Source organism: Serinus canaria, chromosome 20 (assembly GCF_022539315.1).
Source record: "Serinus canaria isolate serCan28SL12 chromosome 20, serCan2020, whole genome shotgun sequence".
Taxonomy (NCBI): domain Eukaryota; kingdom Metazoa; phylum Chordata; class Aves; order Passeriformes; family Fringillidae; genus Serinus; species Serinus canaria.
Genome location: NC_066333.1, coordinates 9,119,028 through 9,140,048, shown reverse-complemented (window position 1 = coordinate 9,140,048; position 21,021 = coordinate 9,119,028). Strand labels below are relative to the sequence as shown.

General features: G+C 44.5%; 1 protein-coding gene across 2 annotated transcripts in view; it reads right to left on the bottom strand.

Moving 5' to 3' along the window:
- Positions 1–2,237: 2,237 nt before the first annotated feature.
- NKAIN4 (sodium/potassium transporting ATPase interacting 4) overlaps positions 2,238–21,021 on the bottom strand; it is a 50,184-nt gene continuing 31,400 nt past the window's right edge. Inside the window, exons 4-7 of one of the 2 annotated variants that reach the window (XM_030233073.2) lie at positions 18,161–18,358; positions 10,434–10,494; positions 7,341–7,425; positions 2,238–3,516 (exon numbers count right to left, since the gene is read on the bottom strand). In XM_030233073.2, the coding sequence (XP_030088933.2) occupies positions 3,507–3,516; positions 7,341–7,425; positions 10,434–10,494; positions 18,161–18,358 (354 nt within the window). In that variant the 3' untranslated portion in view covers positions 2,238–3,506. Of the gene's footprint in view, positions 3,517–4,019; positions 4,040–7,340; positions 7,426–10,433; positions 10,495–18,160; positions 18,359–21,021 lie in introns of those variants that run through there. The other variant, XM_050982242.1, reaches the window with a different exon arrangement.

Here is a 21,021-nt window from a genome sequence, read left to right as displayed (position 1 = left end):
ACCCTGTGCCAGGGCCTCAGCACCATCACAGGTGAGAACTTGGCTCCTCAAGATTCTCTGAAACTGCAAAAGAAGGGATAAGGATGAAGGAGAATAAGGAACTGATACATTAAATTGCAAATGCAGAATAATTCTGATCTGAACTCCTTGTGTAGTTTTGGTAGGTGGTTCTTTTGAGTGTATTTGTGGCTCTGGAACTGCTTCTCTTTGGTTGCTCCTCTGGTTATTAAACAGCTTGCCTGTGAGTCACTTTAAGGTGTCAGTTATCTGTGGGTCCCATGGGAGGGCAGCTCTCTTCATCCTTGCCTTCAGAAGAAGGGAATATTAGCACAGTTCTTGGCAAAGATGAGAGAAATTAATTCTTGAGTGGTTTAAACTCTGCAACTCTTGAAGGAATTGGTTGGGTCTCTGCCAGACAGCAGCTTTCCTAAGGAACAGAATGTCACCACCATGCCAAATTAGGTCTTGTCTGAGTTCAGGATATCGTTGGCATTGTTTTGCCTCTATAAATACAGCACAAACTTACAGTTTAAATAGATGTGCTAATCTGGGGAGGGAAAACACCAGCTCAGTGCTGGAACAGTGTTGGTTCCTCCCAAACTCATCTGAGTGTGACTGGAATTGAAGCAAAGCTGGAACTGCACGAGCTATTTCTGGGACTAACCCTACTGAACAGTGTTAAAATGGTGAATGGCTTTTCCACCCCAGGGAAAGGGAGGAGCTGCTTTGTTTTCCTGCAGGGAAATGTCCATTCAGAACCAGGTACCACGTTGTTCTTTGAGAAGCATCTCCAGCGATGCCTGTCCCCAACAGAGGGCACTCCAAAACTGGAGATAAGGGAACCCACCACCTTCAGCTGCTCCTGGATCACGCTGGGCATGGCATGGGGTGGGCTGGAACGGACTGGCAGTCCCTGCCCTCACAGAGCACGGTCACTCTGTCACCTTCAGGTACTCTGAGTCTAGCACAAGCAGACCATGAGAGGAGTTCTCAGGAGGAATGGCTCTGCTGATGAAACCTGGAAGAGATAATTAAGTGTGGAATGTGACCCTTGGTAGCTTTGTCTCAGACCCATTTTTTTCCTTATGAATAATGGCAGTTATTGATATTGCATATTATAGGTTTCCCTGAAGTTGGGCTTGGTGTTTATTTTACTTCTGTTAATTGGTGCTTTATGCTACAATGAGCACAGGCAATTGTGGTAGTTCTGAAGTGACTCAGTCATCACACTTTTATTTCATTGTTCTTTATCAGTGTGTATTAAAGCCAAGGGGCAATGCTGTTAAGTGCAGAGTTTGATGCTTTATCTCTTTAGAGTGCTTAAAAAGTGGTTTTGATCAGTTTAATTGGTGACAGTGGCATCAGAGCTTGGTCAGTTGGAGAGGTGGAGAGTTAAAAACATGTTGAACTCAGTTCCCAAAGTTCCCTCCTCTTACCATCTAGAGGAATTGCTTCCTGGAAGTACCAGCAAAATGCTTCAGGTATTCAGAGCTGAAACGGTGCTTTTTCCACCATTTGTGCTGAATTTTGGTTGCTCCCAAACAAGGCTGACAAAGACTGCTGGCATCTGATTGATAATACTCTCTCTGAGGAAAAGGAATCATATTAAACCCAAAACGGGTGAAGTCAGTGCTTAATGAGAAAAGATTAATTTGAAAAGCCCCAAACAAATGCAATCTTTAATGGGAAAATCTCATTGAATACAGGATGTGTATTCTTCTGTTTTTCTGCCTTTCCAGGAACATCAGGTGGGCAGACAGAAATGAGTGTGATCCATAAAGAAAGTGAATAAAAGAGAGGTGGAGAAAGACTTCTAAGTGTGTGCACACTGCTGTGTGTGATCTCAAAATGGAGAGCAGATTGTGTTTCACTGGTTGTTTTAATTTGGTATTGACACAATGTTAATAATAAGGGAGGTAGGTGTGTTTTGTCATGCAGAGCTGCCAGGGTTGAGCTTTTTCCTTTGAGGTATTAAACAAGGATGAAACCAGTTGTCTGTTTTGCTCAGTCAGAAGCTGTGGCTTTTGGTGGCTAAAGAAGGGAAAAACACACCCTCCAGAAAACAACATTTTTACTTGCAGCTGCACCCAAGTAGAACTCAGGATGTTTGGGTATATGGAACAGAAGTTGCACAGAAGCAAAAAATACTCTCAGTGCTTATGCATTTGGGTTTGTAAAAGGATTTTGCTTCCTGGGCCCTGTGGAATGAGACTAAAAAAAAGCTGCATCATTCTGTCTTTGATTTAGCACTTAATGTTTTTATTTTTGTTTTTAATTCTTCCCTCACACTTCTCCCTAGCATGGCTTCAAACTTGACCCTTCTGAAAAGCATTTCTCAAAAAATGCAAAGTGATCCCAAACAAATTAGGCAAAACAACAATGAATTACAACAGCACTTGAAGTATTAGCCCAAAAAGGCCAGGGCTGGCTGACATCTGCTCCTCCCCTGCTTTTGACATTTAACATGCTGGGAGACACAGCTAACAAAACTGACTTGGTTTTGTTCTTCTTTTTAATCAACTGCTGCAGCTCATTAATGCAACTTAATTACACCTGCATTCCCCTTCAGCCCCTTCCCTCCCCTCAAAAAGCCTGTCACAAATGAAACTCTTCCACCAGGCTGTTACCATGGAGTAGGTGTGGCTCCAGGTGAAGAAGGCAGGTGCAAACCCACCTCTGCTCCATGAGGAACTGGGCCTTTTCCAGGGCCTGCAGCAGGATTCAGCTACACCAGGGTTAATTTAATGTAGCTGGGCAGACCCAGAGTAAGCTACAGCTGCTCCAAGGATGGCTGGGCTGGCTGGATGGGGTGAAGCTGCATGCTGAGTGAAGGGCTGATGGCTGCAGTAGTGTTCAGCATGACAGGAGTCAGGCCCCAGAAGGCTGAGCTCCAGGACAAAATCCTACTGCCATGTCTACAGAGAACGAGCAAGGGGGTCCTGGCTGGGGGGCACAAAGGAGGGAAAAGTTCTCACCTATAACTCAGAACCCAACAATGCCTAAGTAACTCAAGTGTAAAGAGCCCCCACCTCATTTTATGCAGGCAGGGAGGAGATGAAGTTGTGTTAGGGGATTTAGGCTCTGCTCAGAAAAAGGGGAGGAAACTAACTACAGAAGATATAAAATGTCCCAGGGTGTTATGCAGTGCTTCCTTCTTTCTGGATCCATGGCACAAGGAAGCAGCTCCAACTTCAACTGTAGCTCTGGAGAGAGGCTCTTGGTGAACTTGTTCTGCCAGAGGTCTTTAGGCCTGTGCCATTTCTGGGCCAGTGCCAGCAGACTGTGGTAGGAAAGGTTCGTCAGGGCACTTGGAGGATTAAAAACCAACTGTGTGGCCATTCTTTGATGTACATTCATTGCGTTTGAAAAGAAGACAAGGAGCAAAAAAATGGAGTGGAGTTCACCATCCTGCATTTCCTCTGCCAAAGATCCAGGCCCCAGGGGACTGTTTCCTGCAGCACCTTTGGTGGAGTGCAAGGTTCATCCATCCTCTGGCTCCTCTTCACTTACGCAGGCCTGTAAGAGGGGAAAGAAGGTGAAGGCAGGATGTGAGTGTGGAGCAAGTACTCAATGGTTTCTTTATGTGACAGAAATGGTGTGGGAATAATGAGGACAATTTTTTCTTTCTTCTTCTGGACTTTTAAATATGATTGACTACAGATGAGGAATAGGATGGAGAGCTCACAAGTAATGTGGTTATGTAGTCTTCAAGGCTGGAAGGAATGCAATACACGTGTCAGACCTGAATATGCTGCAGTTAGGCTCAAGTGTTAGATCTATGGATCCTCAGCGTTTGGAGCTGCATAAAATGTGGTTAGAAACTTAAAAAGCTAAGAGTCATCTCTAGGATACAGGAGCTGCTTGAAATTGCAGTGATATGCTTTTGGTGTAGGTGCAGCAGGATAAGCAGATCTACTTTTGGAGCCAGCAGTAAAGGTGAGTGAATGCTTTTGGCTGAAACATCACCTCTTACACATGCAGCTTCAGGATGATCAAAAGAGTTTGCAAATTCATGTTGTTTGTTTGGGAAAAAGTCTACCTAGAAAGAGAAGCAGAATTGTTTTGTTTTGTGTTTTTTCTCTCCTCAGAACAAAGTGGAATGTTTTCTCATTGTTTAAGTTTCCTTTGTAAATTATTCTGCTTGTCAAAGTTTGGAGAAGATAGGTGGGAAAACAATTCTAAAGGAGTTTTCCTCCCTCTCCTTCTTATTCCAGTATTTCAGTCTTGGACTTTGGTTTTTTGACTTAATGTTTTTTGTGTGCTTGTACTTGTTGGTGTGTTGAAGAACCCACTTTAGACCAGTAGGGGATGATGGATGTATGGGGACAAGTCCTTTAATGCTCACAGCTGCTTCGTGCCTCTGGCCGGCAGACAGTGACCCACAAAAGATTGATCAGGAACCACTGAAGTGAGAATTGCCAACTGGAGCCTCAGATCCCTCAATTAACCAATACCTCCTGTTGCTGCCCTGTCAATACTGAGGTCTCCATCTGACAGAAGTCACACCCTGTGTTAACACAGGGCCCTTTCCACTGGCAGATCTGAGGAAAGGCAAGTCCATAAAATCTGGCTCCACAACTCAAATTTGGCTCTGAAGCCCCTAAAGTGATGCAGTACTTGAGGTGCCAGATCCCTTTAGGGGCTGGAGCCTCACAAAGGTGCAGTTCACTGCCTGCCCTTGCAAACACAGCCTGAAAAGGCAGGAAGACCTAGTGCTTGTCCCTGTACCTTTTACATAAACAGAGAGCACCTCCTGCCACCCAGCAGGTTCTTGATTTAGCACTGCCCTGTGTACAAAATCACACTTTGTGGCTATTCTGCTTTATAATTCAGATTGCACAGTGCTGCTTTCCAAAACAAATCTGGAGAGTGATGTCAGGAAACTGAAAGGATTCAGCAGGCAGGAGGGGCTGACAAATGCTCAGGATGCTCTGGGTACTTGGCAGGTAGTGCAGGGCCTTGGAGAGAACAGCTTGAGTGAGAAATGTCAAAGCTGGCTTGGCCAGCGCTTCCAGTTATTGGTGCAAAAATGCTTTTTTGCCTCAAGTGATGAGAATTCTGTTACTACAAATGAACAAATAAGAAGAAAAGCAACTCAGAGCTGAGTTCCTGAGCTGTGCAGCACAAGGGGGGACAATAGTGCCAGGAGGCACAACCTGTGCCTGAACTCGTGCTTCAGTTGAGGGAGGAGAAAGGGTTGAACTCTTTCTTCCTAAAAACTCACTGAAAATATTCTCTTTTAGCCTCAGGTGAGCAACTTTGTCTTTCCAGAAGTGATTTACTATCCTTTGGGTAAGTACTTCAACAGAGAAACTCAGGCACTGAAGACTTTAACATGTCTTCTATCACAAATGCTAATATATTATTATTATTATTATTATTATTATTATTATTATTATTATTATTATTATTATTATTATTATTATTAAATAATTAGTGTAGTGCCTTGATTGGCAAAATCAATTGATTGGTGCACAGTTTGAATACTGAATTTAGCAGCTCATGCCATTGTTCTGTGGAGCTTCAGATCTCTAAAAACTCATAAATGCAGAGATGAAGAGGAGAGAAATGCAGGAAAGGGCACAGTGGGAGGAAAGAATGAGATCTCATCAGAAAAGGATAGGTAAAACTGGAGTGAATAGGATAATTCCATTAGGGAATGAAGGAAAGTGATCCTGTTAGAGAAGTGTGGCAGCCCAGAAAGTGCATCTGACTGCAGCCAAGGAGGTGATGCCATCCTAAAATGAAAGTTCCTGCTCCTGCTCAGCTCCAAGTGATCAGTTGTAGAATAAATTTGGTTTCATTCAGCATTTCCAGCAACAAAAAGGAGTTCAAACCAGAAACTGAGTGTTTTCCTTAGCCCTTCTTAAACTTAAATAAGTTTGATGAATGTGTTGTTTCACACCTTTTTGAAGAGGATATAAAAAAAACCCAAAAAAAAAACCTGCCTTCAAGTCATCACTAAATGATTTTCACAGCTGGACAAGGGCATCTGGCAGTCAATGCCTGCAACACTCCATGGCACCATAACCTGGGAATGAATTATCCCTTCCTCCCATTCACACGCATGGAAAAGAGGCAATAGGCTGAAATAAATAAACAAAAATTGCTATTTGGTGGCTGCTGAAATTTATAGAGGGTCACATTATCTACAGCTCAGCAGCTGTTTTCCCCTTCTGTTAGCCTGAAAGAAATATTATTTTGTGCTGGCAGAAGATATCAACAGAGAAGTGATGGGCTAAAGAATGGGAGGGAAGAACAATAAAATTATCTGTGGACTTGAGCAGCAGCTTCCCATCTTACTCAGGTCCTGGAAGAAAGTTTTACATTGCTAACTTCTCTTCATATTACAATCTTTCCCATATAGGAATCTTCATTTAGGAGTGATAGCTTGTTTCACAAGCAGAATTGGTCATTTTAAGAAAAAAGCAGCCCAAACCCGGTACTGTAAAAATGTGATGCTTCTTCAGCATGCTGCTGCATCCAGCTAGTAAATCAGGGAGCTGCTTAAAGCTGCACAGCTTCTGCCGACTATGAAAAATTCCACCCCACTGTGACAAAATGAGAGAGAAATCAATATTTAATCTCCTGTAGCATCCCTTGTAATAACACTAGAGAACCCCCAAAGTTACAGGGACTCCAATGGCTTTGCAGAAATTATTTGTATTCCTGATCTTGTGCTGCAGTGACAAAGTGGGCAGTAAGTCCTTATGAAATCAGAGGGGCACATCCACCACTCCACCTCAGGGAAGTATTTCTTCCCTCAGCCCCACTCTCTTCCACCATCCTCACATCCCTCTTTTTGGCAGGACTCTGGTAACTCTGTTCCTGAAAAACAGCCTCCCTCAGCAGCTGCTGTAAAAAACTTCCATGTGTTGAACTGCTTCTTGCAGAGCAATTTAAAGAATATAAAATCAGATCTCACTGCTGCTTTAAACAGAGAGAACTGGCCTTTGTGTTTGAGAATCTCATTAAGAACCAGCTTTTAAGTGGACACAGTGAAGTTGTGATCTTGGGCCTCAAGGCAGAAATGGGAATTCAACAGTGGCCCTTCATTATTGGTATGAGAGAACTGCTGTGGACAACTCCCCTTTCTGCTCTCAGCTGAACTCTTGGGCTGCCCCACACGTGGAAGGCTCAGTACTTGGAGGCAACAGAATTTAAAATGATTTTGGAGCTGAGAAAGGGCAGCTTCACCCCTTGTGGTGTCCATTTGTTCATTCCTTCCATGCCTGAAAAGCCTGTTGGAGAAATCAACCTAAAAGGAGGGGAAAACCCAAACCTGTGGCACCCTTGAAACCAAGAAGCACGTGGAGTCTCTTAGCACAGATGATACTTACAGGTATGTCTGCTTGAACAAAAGGTTGGTGGGTTTTTCATTGACATGGTAGAGAGGAAATGGATCAAATCCACCAATGAAATCAACTGAAAAAAAATCAAAACTCAAATAAACAAACAAACATGGCCAGAAAGTTGAAAGGAAATGAAAGGAAGGCTTGGTGAATGTCATGGCATAAACACAAAAATTAGTGACAGAACAGAACAGAAAAGTGATTTTTTTCAGGTATGGATTTCTGGGATCTCCTGGGATGGGCAAGCGTGCCAAAGAGGAGATTTCAGCTAACACAAAACTTAAAGCAGAGCTAAGGAAGACTCTAGAAAAGCCTCCTTGGGTATTGCCACCACGCTGTGACTGCATAGGAGAGGAGCAGACAAAGCCAGAGCTGAGGGGAGGAAGCTGGGGAACAGCTCCTGAGGCAGTGCCAGGGAGAGGCTGGCAGCACAGCCCTCCCCGTGAAGGTTACACACTGAAGTGGGAATTTGCTTGCCCCACTTGTCTTTCCTGAAAGACAACAGCAGCTTTGGAAAACTGCACCCAGCTCATTATCTCCAGCTCTGGTATTTTTTGCATCTCCTCTGCCAAGTGAATTTCTTTTAACTGTGCACAAGCAGGAACAATGCTTCCCTTCTCCAGGGCTCACGGAGGGCAGCGCAACTCAGCGGGGAGAGCTCCAAGTGACAATTCCCTCAGGCACCAGGGGAGAATGTTCCAGGGCTGCCTCAGTTCCCTGGACTCCAGGCCAAGCCTGCAGCACAGAGCTGGCCAGCACAGTCAGGGCAGGAGGGTGTCAGGTGCTGGGATTTGTCACTGACCTCGCAGGCCTTCCAAAGCCCTTTTAAACTGACCCAGTTTGGATCATTTTTTGGTGCCAAGTTAGCACATTTTGTATGGAAGTGTGAAAACCATCCTGTCCAACTGCCATTTAAAAATAACTGGAGAGTTTTATTAACTATTTAAGTGCCTGTTTATTTTTCTTTCCTGAAGGTGGCACTATTATTTTAAATTTAAGCTGAAGAGGTTTGAGGGTTTTTTTGCTGATCAAATAATAGAAAAAATATTTACTAATATACTGGATGTGAAAAAACCCAAACTTCTTAAAATATATTTAGAAACCTAAGGACGACAAATTCTGAGAAATTCCATCTTGATGGAGAGCTTCAGGCTGATATTGCAATTTTGGGACAACTGCCAGGTAATGGGTGAAACCTGCAGAGGTTCTAAGTTAATTGTGGGAATAATTCCCAAACAGTTTCAGTGAAACTTTACCTTTTCTCAGCCACTTTTGAAAGTGTTTGAGTATTCCAAAATCAAAACAGGCTACCATTTTAAACAAAACCAAGATATTAACTTTATCACCTCAGCTGTGGAATGCCTCAATTGGGAAACTTTAAAGAACTGCAATTTTTAGTAACTGCTGAGTACCTTGAACAAACACAACTCTTATCATCTGAACACACAAGCATGAGGGCACTCAAAATCCAAGATAGTTACAAAATAAATCTTAAGTGTGGTTCCTTGTGATTCAATACATTGCATTAGCACATCTAAAATATTCTTGCCCACAATTCAGCATTAGTAGGTCCCTACTGCTGTGTTTTCTCATGAAAATCACGTTAGCATGAGCTTCCTGATTAATGTGCCTCTGCACTTATAATTACTTCATGCTGCATATCAAAGCAACATTTAAAGGAAACCACAAATGGAAGAGAAAATTAAAACGCAGCTCAAATTTATTCAGGTCACTGGAAGGATCTACCCCTGTGAGTGTGAAATATTGATGGTTTGTCATTGTTAATTATTCAAGCTGGCATTTTAACTCCAAGCTGGGAGACTGGGAGGGAAAGTGAATTTGTTAGTGGGAAAAAAAATACATATTCTGAAATTACCAGCTCTGTGTTGCCTAGATAAAGCTTCCTTCCATGTTGTTGCCTCTCCTAACAGATCCCTACTATAAAAATTAGTTCTGTCAAGTTATTGCTTTACAATATTCAGCAGGGGCTCAGAACTGGAGCTATTTAGCTAATACAAGAGCTATAGCCTAATTTAAAAAATATTACTATAATGTAGCACCTTCTCTAAGTGCACTGCCAAGCTCTAAAGAAATGATCAATAAAGCCAGGAGAATGAGTTCAGCCAGGAAGGAAGGAAGAAAAAAACATAAGGACAAGGCAGATAAGTAATGCATCTCCTCCCGCTCCTATGAAAACACATTCTTCATGTACTTTCAAATATTCAGTTCAAAGCTGTTGTTTTCCAGCTCTCCTCCATGCCAGCTGCTCTTTAAAACAACAAAGCTACTTGCACAAACCTAATCAATGCCTTAAAAGAATTGGATGTAAAACCTTTGGATGAGATCCTTTGCTGGAGTAAACTGGCCTCGACCCAACACATTGCCAAACAAATCTAACTTTGCATTTACTTCATGCATCCATTTTCTGTTTGTAAAATCATTGCTCTCAAAGGGTATTTTAGAGGGGCAAAGAAATCCAGGAGCAGTTGGATACCTGCACAGGTGCCACAGACCTGGGGGTCTTTACCCTGACAGGTGACACAGTGACTGTCACTGAGATTTGTGTACCCAACTCAAGGGAGCTGGCTCCTTCCTCCTTGTAATTCAAATACAGCACTTCCTCTGCTCTTAAATTAAGTGGTCAGATTGCTTCTTGGCAAGAACTCTCATGATCTGCTTCATCCTCAGCTTGTGGCACATGAGACTCTGCAGGTCTCCCACTTGAGCCCTGGGCTGAGAGCTTTGTTGTAGGTGCTTTTAATCACAGCAGTAATATTTCAGAGCCATTATTCTCAGGCTACATGAGCTTGAGAACAAAAGCAGCTGCCCAGTTTCTCTTAGGCCAGCTGAGAAGCCAAAACCAAGCTCTTTTTGTGCTCTAAGTGTAGCAGAATTACAGCATCTAACACAGAGTGACATGGGGTAAAAATAGCTGATCCTTAAGGGGTAGTTAGTGCCATAACACACAGAGGCAGAGATGGAAAGAAGTCTGATGGCAGCTCAGCCCTGACAGACAAACAGCTGAGAGAGAAATAAAAATTACTGAAACCTTTGCCAAGGGATCTGTTGATAAATACTTACAGCTGTCTTCTTCTTCTGTAAAAACACTAACCACATAACAGGCGTACACAAAGCCCACCAGCTGGAAAAGAGAGAGAATAAATCATTTTAGCATCAGCCAGTGTGAGCCTGGTCAGAACCCACTGGGCACAACTTCAGCAGGCACTGTTTACACTCAGTTGGCAGCACTTCTGTAACTGTGGAGCCAAGCCATACCTACTGTAGGGAGGGAGGCAGGTGTGGGTGTCAGGGAAGGCACTGATGGAGCACAGGCAAAGCACCAGAAGGAAAACTTGTAAGAACCATCCTCACCTTCAGAGCAGCACCTTCAGCTGCTTGAATGATTGGCAAGAACATGGGTTGGCTTTGCTGAAACTGAAACTGCTGTGCTAAGTTAAGTCTCTGTAAGAAGTGATGGGGATAGAGGAGAGGGCCTTGTAGGACAGACAGCAATGCACAGGAGACAGAGCTGGAATGACAAGAACTCATCAGCTCAGCACTCCTGTCCTATGGGGTAAGTCACCAATTAGAGGTGAGTAGTTTTCATGCAGATGAGATAGAAAATTAGTTAACCATAAGAATGGTGCTGTACTGGCAGAAATGTTCAGATGCCAAAATAAGTAACTTGGTAGTTTCTAGAAGCTCTAAAGCATCAGAGCTGCCTCCTTCAGGCTCACCATCAAGGTGCTCCTCAGCCTAAACAGAGAAACAAACTCCTGGTACTATGGGAGTTAAGCACTCCAGATGCAGCAGGGTCTTATTTTGCTTTGCCTTCTTCCTGTTAATCAAATATCCTCTCCATCCTTCATTTCACATCTTTACATAACACCCCACTTAGTGAGATCTTGGTTGACAGTAACTGCATTAGTAAAGTTATTGTGAGGCATAATTGTTTTCCACTGTGAACTCAATTCCTGGGAACAAGAGTCAGCCTGTAACACACAGTGACTCACTCCAAGTGGAGACAGAATGATGCATGGGAGGGCTTGAAAAGTAGAGTCCATTCATTTCTAATATGACAGAAAAATACATCACACCCGAAAACAAAAGGCAGGATAATGAGATTTCTGCTGGCGACTTTTACAATGTTTGTGGTCTCTCCAGCTCTCCCTGACAAAAACCACCTTGTTGGGAGGAAATGGAATGTTTTTGTAGCATCACTAAACCCTATTTTTCCTTTGAAGATTCTTCTATAATCATCTGAAAGAGAAGGCAGCTCAGTCCTTTCCTCTTGGGTGAGCCTTATGAGAGCACATCCCATAACCTCAGTGGAGGAAGGGGAGCTCTGGGGACTCCCTCATTCCTCTGCTGGGCTTTTCTGTAACCAAGGCTGCTTCAGGCTAAGCTCCTGTGAGCTATAGAGAAACATAAATCCTCTGGCCACATGCAATGGACAATCTAATTGTACTTTTAGAATTGTCTCAGAATGGAACTATCACTGTTTAAGGCAGAATATCAGAGATTTTTCCTTTATCCTATGCAATACAATAAAACCTGGATTTTTTTTTTTCCTGAAGTTTGTGGCAGGTTTTGGACAGGTCAGAGCAACAAAGATGGGGAGGAGTCTGGAGCACAAGTTTGATGAGGAATGGCTGAGGGGGGCTCAGGAGAAAAGGATGCTGAGGAAGGACCTTAATGCCCCCTGTGCCTCCCTGGAAGGTTGTAGCCAGGTAAGGGCTTTCTTCCTCCCAAGAAACAAGCAGACAATAGGAAATGGCCTCAAGTTATGCCAGGGGAGGTTTAGATTGGATATTGGGGAATATTTCATAATTGAAAGGGCTATCTAGCCCTGGCACAGGCTGCCCGGGGCAGTGGTGGAGTCACCGTCCCTGCAGGCATTTAAAAGACAAGCAGATGTGGCACTTGGGGACAGGTTTAGTGGTGGGCTTGGCAGTGCTGGGGGAGCTCGATGGTCTCGGGCAGCTTTCCCAAGCCAAAGGATCGCGGGGCTCCCGGCCCGGGCTCTGGCCGTGGTGCTGAAGCCCCGAGGCCGCTCCCGGAGCCGGGAGCCACCCTGGGCTGCAGCACCTGAGCCAGGTGCTCTTGGAGAAACGAGAGAGCATCCTGCACGTCCCAGCACGCCAGGAGAGGTCCAACCAGCCTTCTGATCTCCAGCATAAAGGCATCTGAACCCAAATAACAAATTCGGAGAGTGCTCACACACATCCTCTGTACTTGCTTGAGCATTTTTATACTTGCAAGATGCAGCCTCTTACATCACATCAAATAACTCAATTTACACACCCACAAATATCCAGGCAGGAAAGATGCACCCTGAATACACACCCTGATTCCAAGGGAACTCTAGGAGCGTTTTGTCCCTCCCCAGATTTCCCATCACCTCTCAGAGCAGGAACTTTGGGTTAACAGCCATGCAAAGTGGCAGCCCTAAATCCACTCACTGCAATTACACTCTATAACACGTAGACACAAATCTTATGTGGTACCTGTGCCAGGAAACTCTGGCTAGAATTACCAATGAAAATGATTTACCTGCCCAGTTTATGAGCAGAGTCAGCAGCGATTATCAGCTGTACTGTCACAGCAAACCTGATAAAGCTCTGGGCATTTTTCACGGTTCGGAAGCACCAAGCAATGTGATTGACTTGGGAAGTTTGTTCTGCACAGGAATTAATGCTCCATAACCCTCAACCATCAGTCTGCTCACCCATACATTTTTCACTTTATGACTAAGGTGACTTTTTTTTGCATTCAGAAAAACAAACCAACCAACCAAAACCTAGTGAATTAAGTGAACTTCCCTAAATCTCTAATTCCAGCTTCATTGGAGTGGAGGGTTTTCTTTTTTGATTCTTTCCATCTCCTGGCTTTGATTCAAAATCATCTGCTTAGTGTTTAAAATTTACTTTTTATTGATTTTATAATCCATTCCTTCTTTAGATGCATTTCAGCAATAAAAAAAACTTGTTTATTTAGTGGAACTTTTTTTTCAAAGAAGCTTTGTCTTGTGATTTGGCCAGAACAGGAGAGTCTCAATGGCAAGGGGGGGAAGAGATGTACACCAAAAATATGAGCTCCAGTTTTTTATGTGCTGACCTAATTAAATGCTCTCAAGGATTCATCTGTAATTAAATAACCTCAAACTAAATAATCTCAAGGATTAACTGAACTCACAGAAATCCCCGTGTCTCACCTTCAGAATAAATTATGAATGAAATACAGCAAAGGAGGAGAAAGTCTTTCCCTTGGAAGAGTCTGCTGGGGTGTGGAATGAGCAGTCTCCAAGAAACACCTGAAATTCCCTTCTGACTGCATCTTTGATAACGATGTGTCAAACCCCCAAACATCACCCAGTTTATCAGCAATTAACACACAACAGGAAGCTTCACAGAAGCCAACAATTTGGAATAATCTCGCCCTTGCTCCAAGTGCCATCCTGGCTGCTGATTTCAATACCAACGAGGGGTTTAAGTTCTGTATCCCAGGGAAATACCAACAATTCCTGGATCTTGGCAAATTACATCGGGCAGGTGGAGGAGGAGGGAAAACGTCAGCGATGTAAAATGACACTAAGCCATTGCTCTAATTCCCCAAAGAATGTTCTAGGGCTTTAGCCTCTGCTGCTGTTTCTCTGCTTGTTCTGCATGTGCAGTACCAGCTTCTCCAAGCTGCAGAAGGATCTGATTAAGCCTTTTATGAGGAACACATGTTGAGGGCAGGTGTGTTGTGTCAGCCTGGGAACGCACACGCTGCCCCACAAGAGAGGAGGGAGCTGGGCTGCCCCAAGCATTCTGCAGGCAAACAGAGTGGGAAAGACAGGAAGAGACAAGTGTGTCCCAAGGGAATGGGGGAAACATATGTCTGAGCATCCCCTTGCCCCTCAGCCCTCTGAAGTGAACTTTTTAATAGAGAGTTGAAAACTGTTCATCCAACAGCAGTGTTGAATGAAGGCTCTGGGGCCAGAAAGAATAAATTAGAGAAAAACCTGGAGAAAGGGAGCAGCTGGCTGCAAGTGTGCAAAATACATCAAGGATGGGAAGGCAAATTTTAGGAGGTGTTACTGTTACTTGTGTAAGATCTTGGCTTTACTCTACCTCTGTCCTAGTGAAGATTCTCCAACGCTTCTCTCCATAGACAAACTTGCCACTGCTTTTCCATCACAGAGAAGAGGTGCAAAGACTCTTCTTTCAGGCAGATGCATTCTAGGTTTCACTTCTAATCAGAGCTAATGAAAGGTGCACACTGACATCAGTGCAAGAGGGAGAAATGAAGGGAAGTCTGCTGTGAGAAAGCAAAAATCCAGCTTGTGAAAGAGCTATTGTGACCAGATAGCCAAAGAGAGGCAATCAAAATCCTTTAATTCCTTGACCTTCTTTACTCTTTGGATGCAATTACAACCACTGAAAATCTACCTTCTGCCAAGAGCAAGGCATCTCTTGCACACTGCTTCTCACATAACATCTGCTGTCAAGGCTTGCCTTGCTGCCTCCCTGGGAACCTTCCAACCTGTCAGTCTGAGTGAAAACAACAGACAGGCAGGCAGCGAGTTTTGGCGCCTGGGAAGACATTTCCAATTTCTACCCCATTCAGTGGAGCCTCAGGAAAAGCCCAAGCCTCCCCACTCCCAGAAGTACCATATGGAGAGCCCAGAGCTATGCCAGGTATTTCAGAACTGGGAATCACTCCTCTCCCTGCTGGCTGGCAAGCTGGGGACGTGCAAGATGAATCCTTGCTAAGGAAAAGCAAAGCAAATTCTTATCTTGACAAAGAAGTTGCTGCTGCATTTCCTACCTGGGTTGGCAGGATTATCTTTACAGTTCATTTCTGTACCAGGACAGACTTTTAGATGTTGCCCCAATGAGCTTTTGCCTCTGATGTGTTTTGTGCATTGAGAAAGAGTTCATACTGGGCCCTACAGCAACTTGTATCATGTGTGGTGACTAATATGCCCAAGTTTGATTGCATTCCAGATTAAAGGAATTGCTTTTGCCTTCAAGGAGTACAGACAAGCTCTGAGCAAAAGCAGACTGAGACCTTATGTATCCTCAAATGTATGCCCGGGAGCAGGATGATACAATCAGCAGGAGTCAAGCTGACAGCCAACACTGTGCTCACCAGATGGGTCCAGGTTTGCTTTCCTCTCCTTTGGCATGCAAGACTGAGCTCAGGGAGCCTTGCCCCAGGTACACAACACTGCAGTACAGTCCCTCAGTAATCTCAAGGAATTGGAACTTCCAGAAAAAAAAATAAAGCGCTCAGAGTTGGGCACTGCATATTCACACAGCGTGGATTTCACAGTGCTGTATCTGGGGTGAAAACCAAACCAAGCAGAACACACTCCCCACCCCACAACTTCTAAAAAGCTTCAGAAAAAGCAAAACCAAACTACTGAAAGCAAAATTTTGCCTGTCCCTTGCCCTTCCTAACAGGGTACTGACTATTCTGGTCTCAGACAAGGAGGGAACGAGGTCATGTCTCTTGCTGCATCCCCTGAGCCTTCAAGCTGCTGGTTGTGTTTTTGTGCTATTGATCTGTGTCCCTGCCTGTCTGCAGCACTGGACCTGCCAGCACTCTGGGGACAGCTGCCCGTAAGAAAACCTGCCTCAAAGTGAGATAAAGTGAACAGAAAAAGATAGTGGCAGGGATCAAAGAGTTTGACCCTCAGAGGGTAAAAAGGGAGAGAATTGGCTGACTGCTTTCAGGCAAGGTCTGAGGGAGAAAGACTTGCTTTTTGCCTGACCTCAAAGAAGAGGGGAAAAGCTCCATTCCTTCCACTACATGACAAAATTACATGAGCATTTCAGAGCCAGAAGCACTTACAAACCTGGGCCTTCAGTACTCTACTTTTATTACAGGACAAATAGAAATTTAGTTCACTGCATAGCTCAGCCCATATGGGTTTCTTGCCTACAAGTATTTTAACCCCATTTCCAGGGTTTAGGACTCAAAAATTTATTGCGCCTTAAATGTCAGGGAGAAAGAAAGTATTTCCCTAAATCCTATTTTGTCTTGTATTTCCCTCCTGTCTCCCCATCTGGCCCTTAGTGATGATTTGCAGATGCACAGAGAATATTGTCATGTGCCTTTGGGAAGAAGCAGAGGAAAAGCCACTGCCAGAGACAGAGTTCTATATATCAGAGTGATCACTCAGCCCAGGGCCATGTGTGTAAGTCAGGAAGCTGCCAAAAAACGAAGATCTACTCCAAACAAACTCAGGACTATTTGCTGGCTCAACCTCTGGCCCAGGGCACAGTGGTTGTGCCAGCTCAGGAGTTCAGGAAGGATGCTGAGAGTGAGAAACCTCTGTGCTTTAAAAGGGGATGTTATGACTGCAAAGTCTGCCCCTGTTTCACCAAACTCAGGTACAGTCCTGCTCCACCTGAAAGCCCTCTCTAAAAGACACCAGGCTGTATTCTGCTGGACACACAGGTTTGCCTTTCTCACACAGGGCCATGGCAGCAGCTCTCAGACAGATTCATGCAGATCATTTGGCCCGAAGGAGAACTGAGGGAATATTAACAGCCAGCACACGTGCCAGGGAGCTCATCCAAGTCAGGAAACAGGAGCTTCTGCCTCTGCCTCTTCTCTGTGACGTGGCAAGAAAGGGGCCTGAGCCTTCCCCCTCCCTGCAGTTCCCTGGGTCACACAGACCAGCCCAGCTAATAGGAAATGCAGGATCAGGACAATATCAAAAATGTGCAGGAAAGAACTTGGCACTCCAGAAACTTGAAAAATCTCTGTTATCCTTCAGCATTTAAACAGGGCAAGGTGCCTTTCTTTTTTAAGCCAAAATGTGAATGGTTCCCCAGTTCATGTTTTTACCTAAAGCCATTAACCCCAAAGTAACAACCCAAAGCAGATTAGACATGTGGGTTACAAAATGCAAGAGCAGCACCAAAGTGAGGAGCACAATGGATATTTTGTTTGTGTTAATTTCACAGAAAAGTGAGAAACAATTAACACTAAATTTTAAGGATGCTGCATTTTTACAGAGTACTTTGAAAAGCCTGAAGAAGACTGTGATGAGGAAAGAGTGGATGAAAACATTTAGGGAATATATCTTGGGTATCAGCAGAAGGAAAATAAGCTGCTTACTGCCTCTTAAAAGTTGATTTCATTTTCTGGAGATTGTTCACAACAAATGTGCAGGTGTGTGTTCCACCACCCATCACTGAGCCATGGGGACTAAGAGCAATCCTTCACACAAACATGGAATTAAGGCTGCAAGAAGCCTTTTAAGATCAAGTCAATCATCGACCAGCATCACCACCACGTCCATCACTAAACCAGGTCCTCAAGTGCTATATCCACACATTTTTTGAACACTTCCAGGTGTGGTGGCTCCACCTCTTCCCTGAACAGTCTGTTCCAGTGCTTTACAACCCTTTATGTGCAGAAATTGTCCCCAGTATCCAAACTAAACCTCCCTGGTGCAATTTAATGCCATTTACTCTTGTGCTGTCAAAACTTTTTCTTTTGACCTTCCTCCATCAGGGTCAAAATGTGAATTCCCACACCCCAACAGGGATTCAGAACCCTTTGTTACTGTATGGTTGCACAGATGCATTACTTCAAGCATCAGGCTGCTGACCCCCTTTTCCAACTGTTTCCAGCAGTACTTTGCATTAAGAGAGAACAGCAAACAATCCAACAAAACACATTTACAGCAGCTTTTGCAATCAGGCAATACAAAAAGTGGTGGAAAGCACAGGCCAACCTCTGTGCCTGGGAAAGAACAAAACCAAAGCAGCATCTCCTAGGAGCTGCTGCCCTGCGGAGGCACTCACCGCGATGAGGATCTGGAAGGAGCTGTGCATCACCTCGATGTAGCGGTACTCCAGGGCACAGCCAATGACTGAGATGTAGGAATGGTTATCCAGCCCCTTGATGCCAGACATTGAAGCCTCCTTCCTCACACAGCCAGGGCCATTTTCACTCCACCAGGACTGGTGCCGGGAGATGTTGAACGTCAGGAGCTCGCTGTCCTAAAGGGAAAAGTTGCCAAGAGAGCTCTGGTTACTCTGAGAGTGTCAACTCACATGGCAGCTCCTTTGGGTCAGACCCCCTTAGAGTCAAAAGGAAAAACAGATTCTGTTGTGGTGTTCGGTCCCCAGGAGGAGGTGAGAGATGAGAATCTGACTCCAAGTTTTCAGAAAGCTGATTATTGTATATTATATCATATTATATCATATTAAAAGAAAATTATATATTAAAACTATACTAAAGAAAGAGAAAGGAGACATCAGAAGGCTAGAAAAAAATGAATAAAAAAACTTGTGACTGACCAGAGTCCTGACACAGCTGGACTGCAATTAGTCATTAATTGAAAACAATTCACATGAAACCAATCAAAGATGCACCTGTTAGTAAGCAACCTCTAAACTACATTCCAAGCAATCAGATAATTATTGTTTACATTTCTTTTCTGATGCTTCTCAGGAGAAAAATCCTGGTGAAGGGATTTTTCAGAAAATATCATAGTAACAAGATTCAGAGCAGCTTATCCAAAAAAAAAGTTCCTATTTTTAGTTATTAATACAAAGAAGAAGGGGAAGAACGTTGGGGTGAATGTGTACCTCCTCTCTAATATCATATTCTAATGTCTTTCAATCATATGAAAGTACAATAATCCTATGATAAAAACATTTCTGTGGACTCTGAGACATGCTGGACACCAGCTAGATATATCCAGCCTGCACTACATCCTGCATTGGACCACATGCTGTAAGATCAGGTGGTATTAAATCCACGGAAAACTTTGTTTCTGAGATCCCCACTCCCCACAAATGCTAGCACAGGTCAAAGCACATTGGCTTGATATTCCTTCATACAATCATGGAATGGGTTAGTTTGGAAGGGACCCTAAAGAACCTTCCACTACCCCAGGCTGCTCCAAGCCCTTCCAGCCTGGCCTTGAGCACTTCCAGGCACGGAGCAGCCACAGCTTCTCTGGGCAATCTGTGCCAGGGCCTCCCCAGCCCCACAGGGCAGAATTTCCTCCTATTATCTAATGCAAACATAGTTCCCAGCCAGGCTGCTGTAGTGAGAACCATTCCTGAGCCCTGCAACAAATCTATTTCACCATCCTGTAGCAGCACGGTTTGGATGCAGGCTGCAGACCCAAAAACATTTTGCTAGTGGTTTCTTCACCCAGAAAGGGACCCTCAAGTTTTGGGTTTGGGAGATGAAGCCTGTAACTCTGGAGGAGAAAGGTAAACAAGGCAGCACTCAGTGTCCTGCCAGCCACTTCCCAGCACAGGAATCAACACAAGCACCTGGAAAATATGAACTTCATAACCCCAAAGTGAGTTTCAAGACCCAACAGATTTTCCTCTGTTCCTAGCTTTTAACACCTCTGACAAGATCCTGTTCCATTTTTACCTGATTTCCTTCCACACTCTTCACATCTGGTGCTTCTGCATCTCCTGCCAGCCTACCCAGCCCAGCTGACAGTGCTCACAGTGCTGACTGCAGCTTCCTGTAAACTCCTCCCCTGCAATTTCTTATCAACTTTACCTCGAGAGGCTTTTTGTTTTGCTCCCTTGTCTTCCCTAGGTAAATACTTTAAACAGCTGAGGGGGCTACAGAGTGAAATGCCACACAAGGAGTGCAGGGCTTTGCAGCCAGGAGCTTATTTAGGAATAGCCACACTTTCCTCACACTTGAGAAAAGCTCAGTGTTTATAGGAGCACTCAGAAAAGCTTTGGGATTTTGAGCCTGCAGGACAAGGCAAAGGTAAAAGACAAACTCAGGACTGGCTGAACAGCTGCAATCCTTCATGGATGGGTGCCAAGTGCTGGCTGCCCCTGAAGGCCTCTCAGGGCACTCTGATGCAGAATCAACATTTCCTTTTGACCACAAAACAAGGCAAGGGCTTGGAAGTTTTATTCTCAAGAATAGATAAAAAAATTTGAAGGCAAAGAATCTGTATTTCTACAGAGAGGGATGAATGCTGGATATCCACACATCACCCACCCATTACTAAAGGTTTTAACACCTATCCATAAACTATTTCACACTGCTCATGCCAGGGTCCTACACAGTCCCAGGAGGAAAGCTGTGGCTCCCAGAACAGCAGCAGTCAGAGCTTGGGGTATTCACACTTCCCAACATGGAAAACCTCACATGGCAGCTCCTTTGTGTCAGCTCCCCGTAGAGTCAAAAGGAAAACCAGATTCAGAGCAGCCTATCCAAGGCCCTGCTCCAAATCACCCTCCAGAGAGAGGGCCTGTCTCCACAGCCAACACAGGAGCCCAGCCAGGCAGTCCTGCAGATATAAAACAGACACTGAAAAGCATGTCCAGGGCCAAACTCGAGCCACAGGGCCAGGAACCTGAATGCCAGCCACAGAACCAGTGAACAGTCCCCAGCTGCTCCACTCTGCACCTTGTGTGGGGACCCTCCTTCCACCACAGACACCCCAAACCAGCCTGCAGAGCCCTTATTCCAGTCTGCTGCAGGAAGCACGTGCTGAGCAATGTGGACAGTGAGGTGAGAGGACAGCTGCCAAGCTCCTGACAGAATCACCACAGCAGATGGCATGTGCTGGGCAGGAGATGGAGCAGGGCACAGAGATGGAGAGTGGCACTGGGGCAGCAGAGACAGTGGGGAAAACTCCAGGAACAGTTGGGAGTTTAGCCCTCTCCTG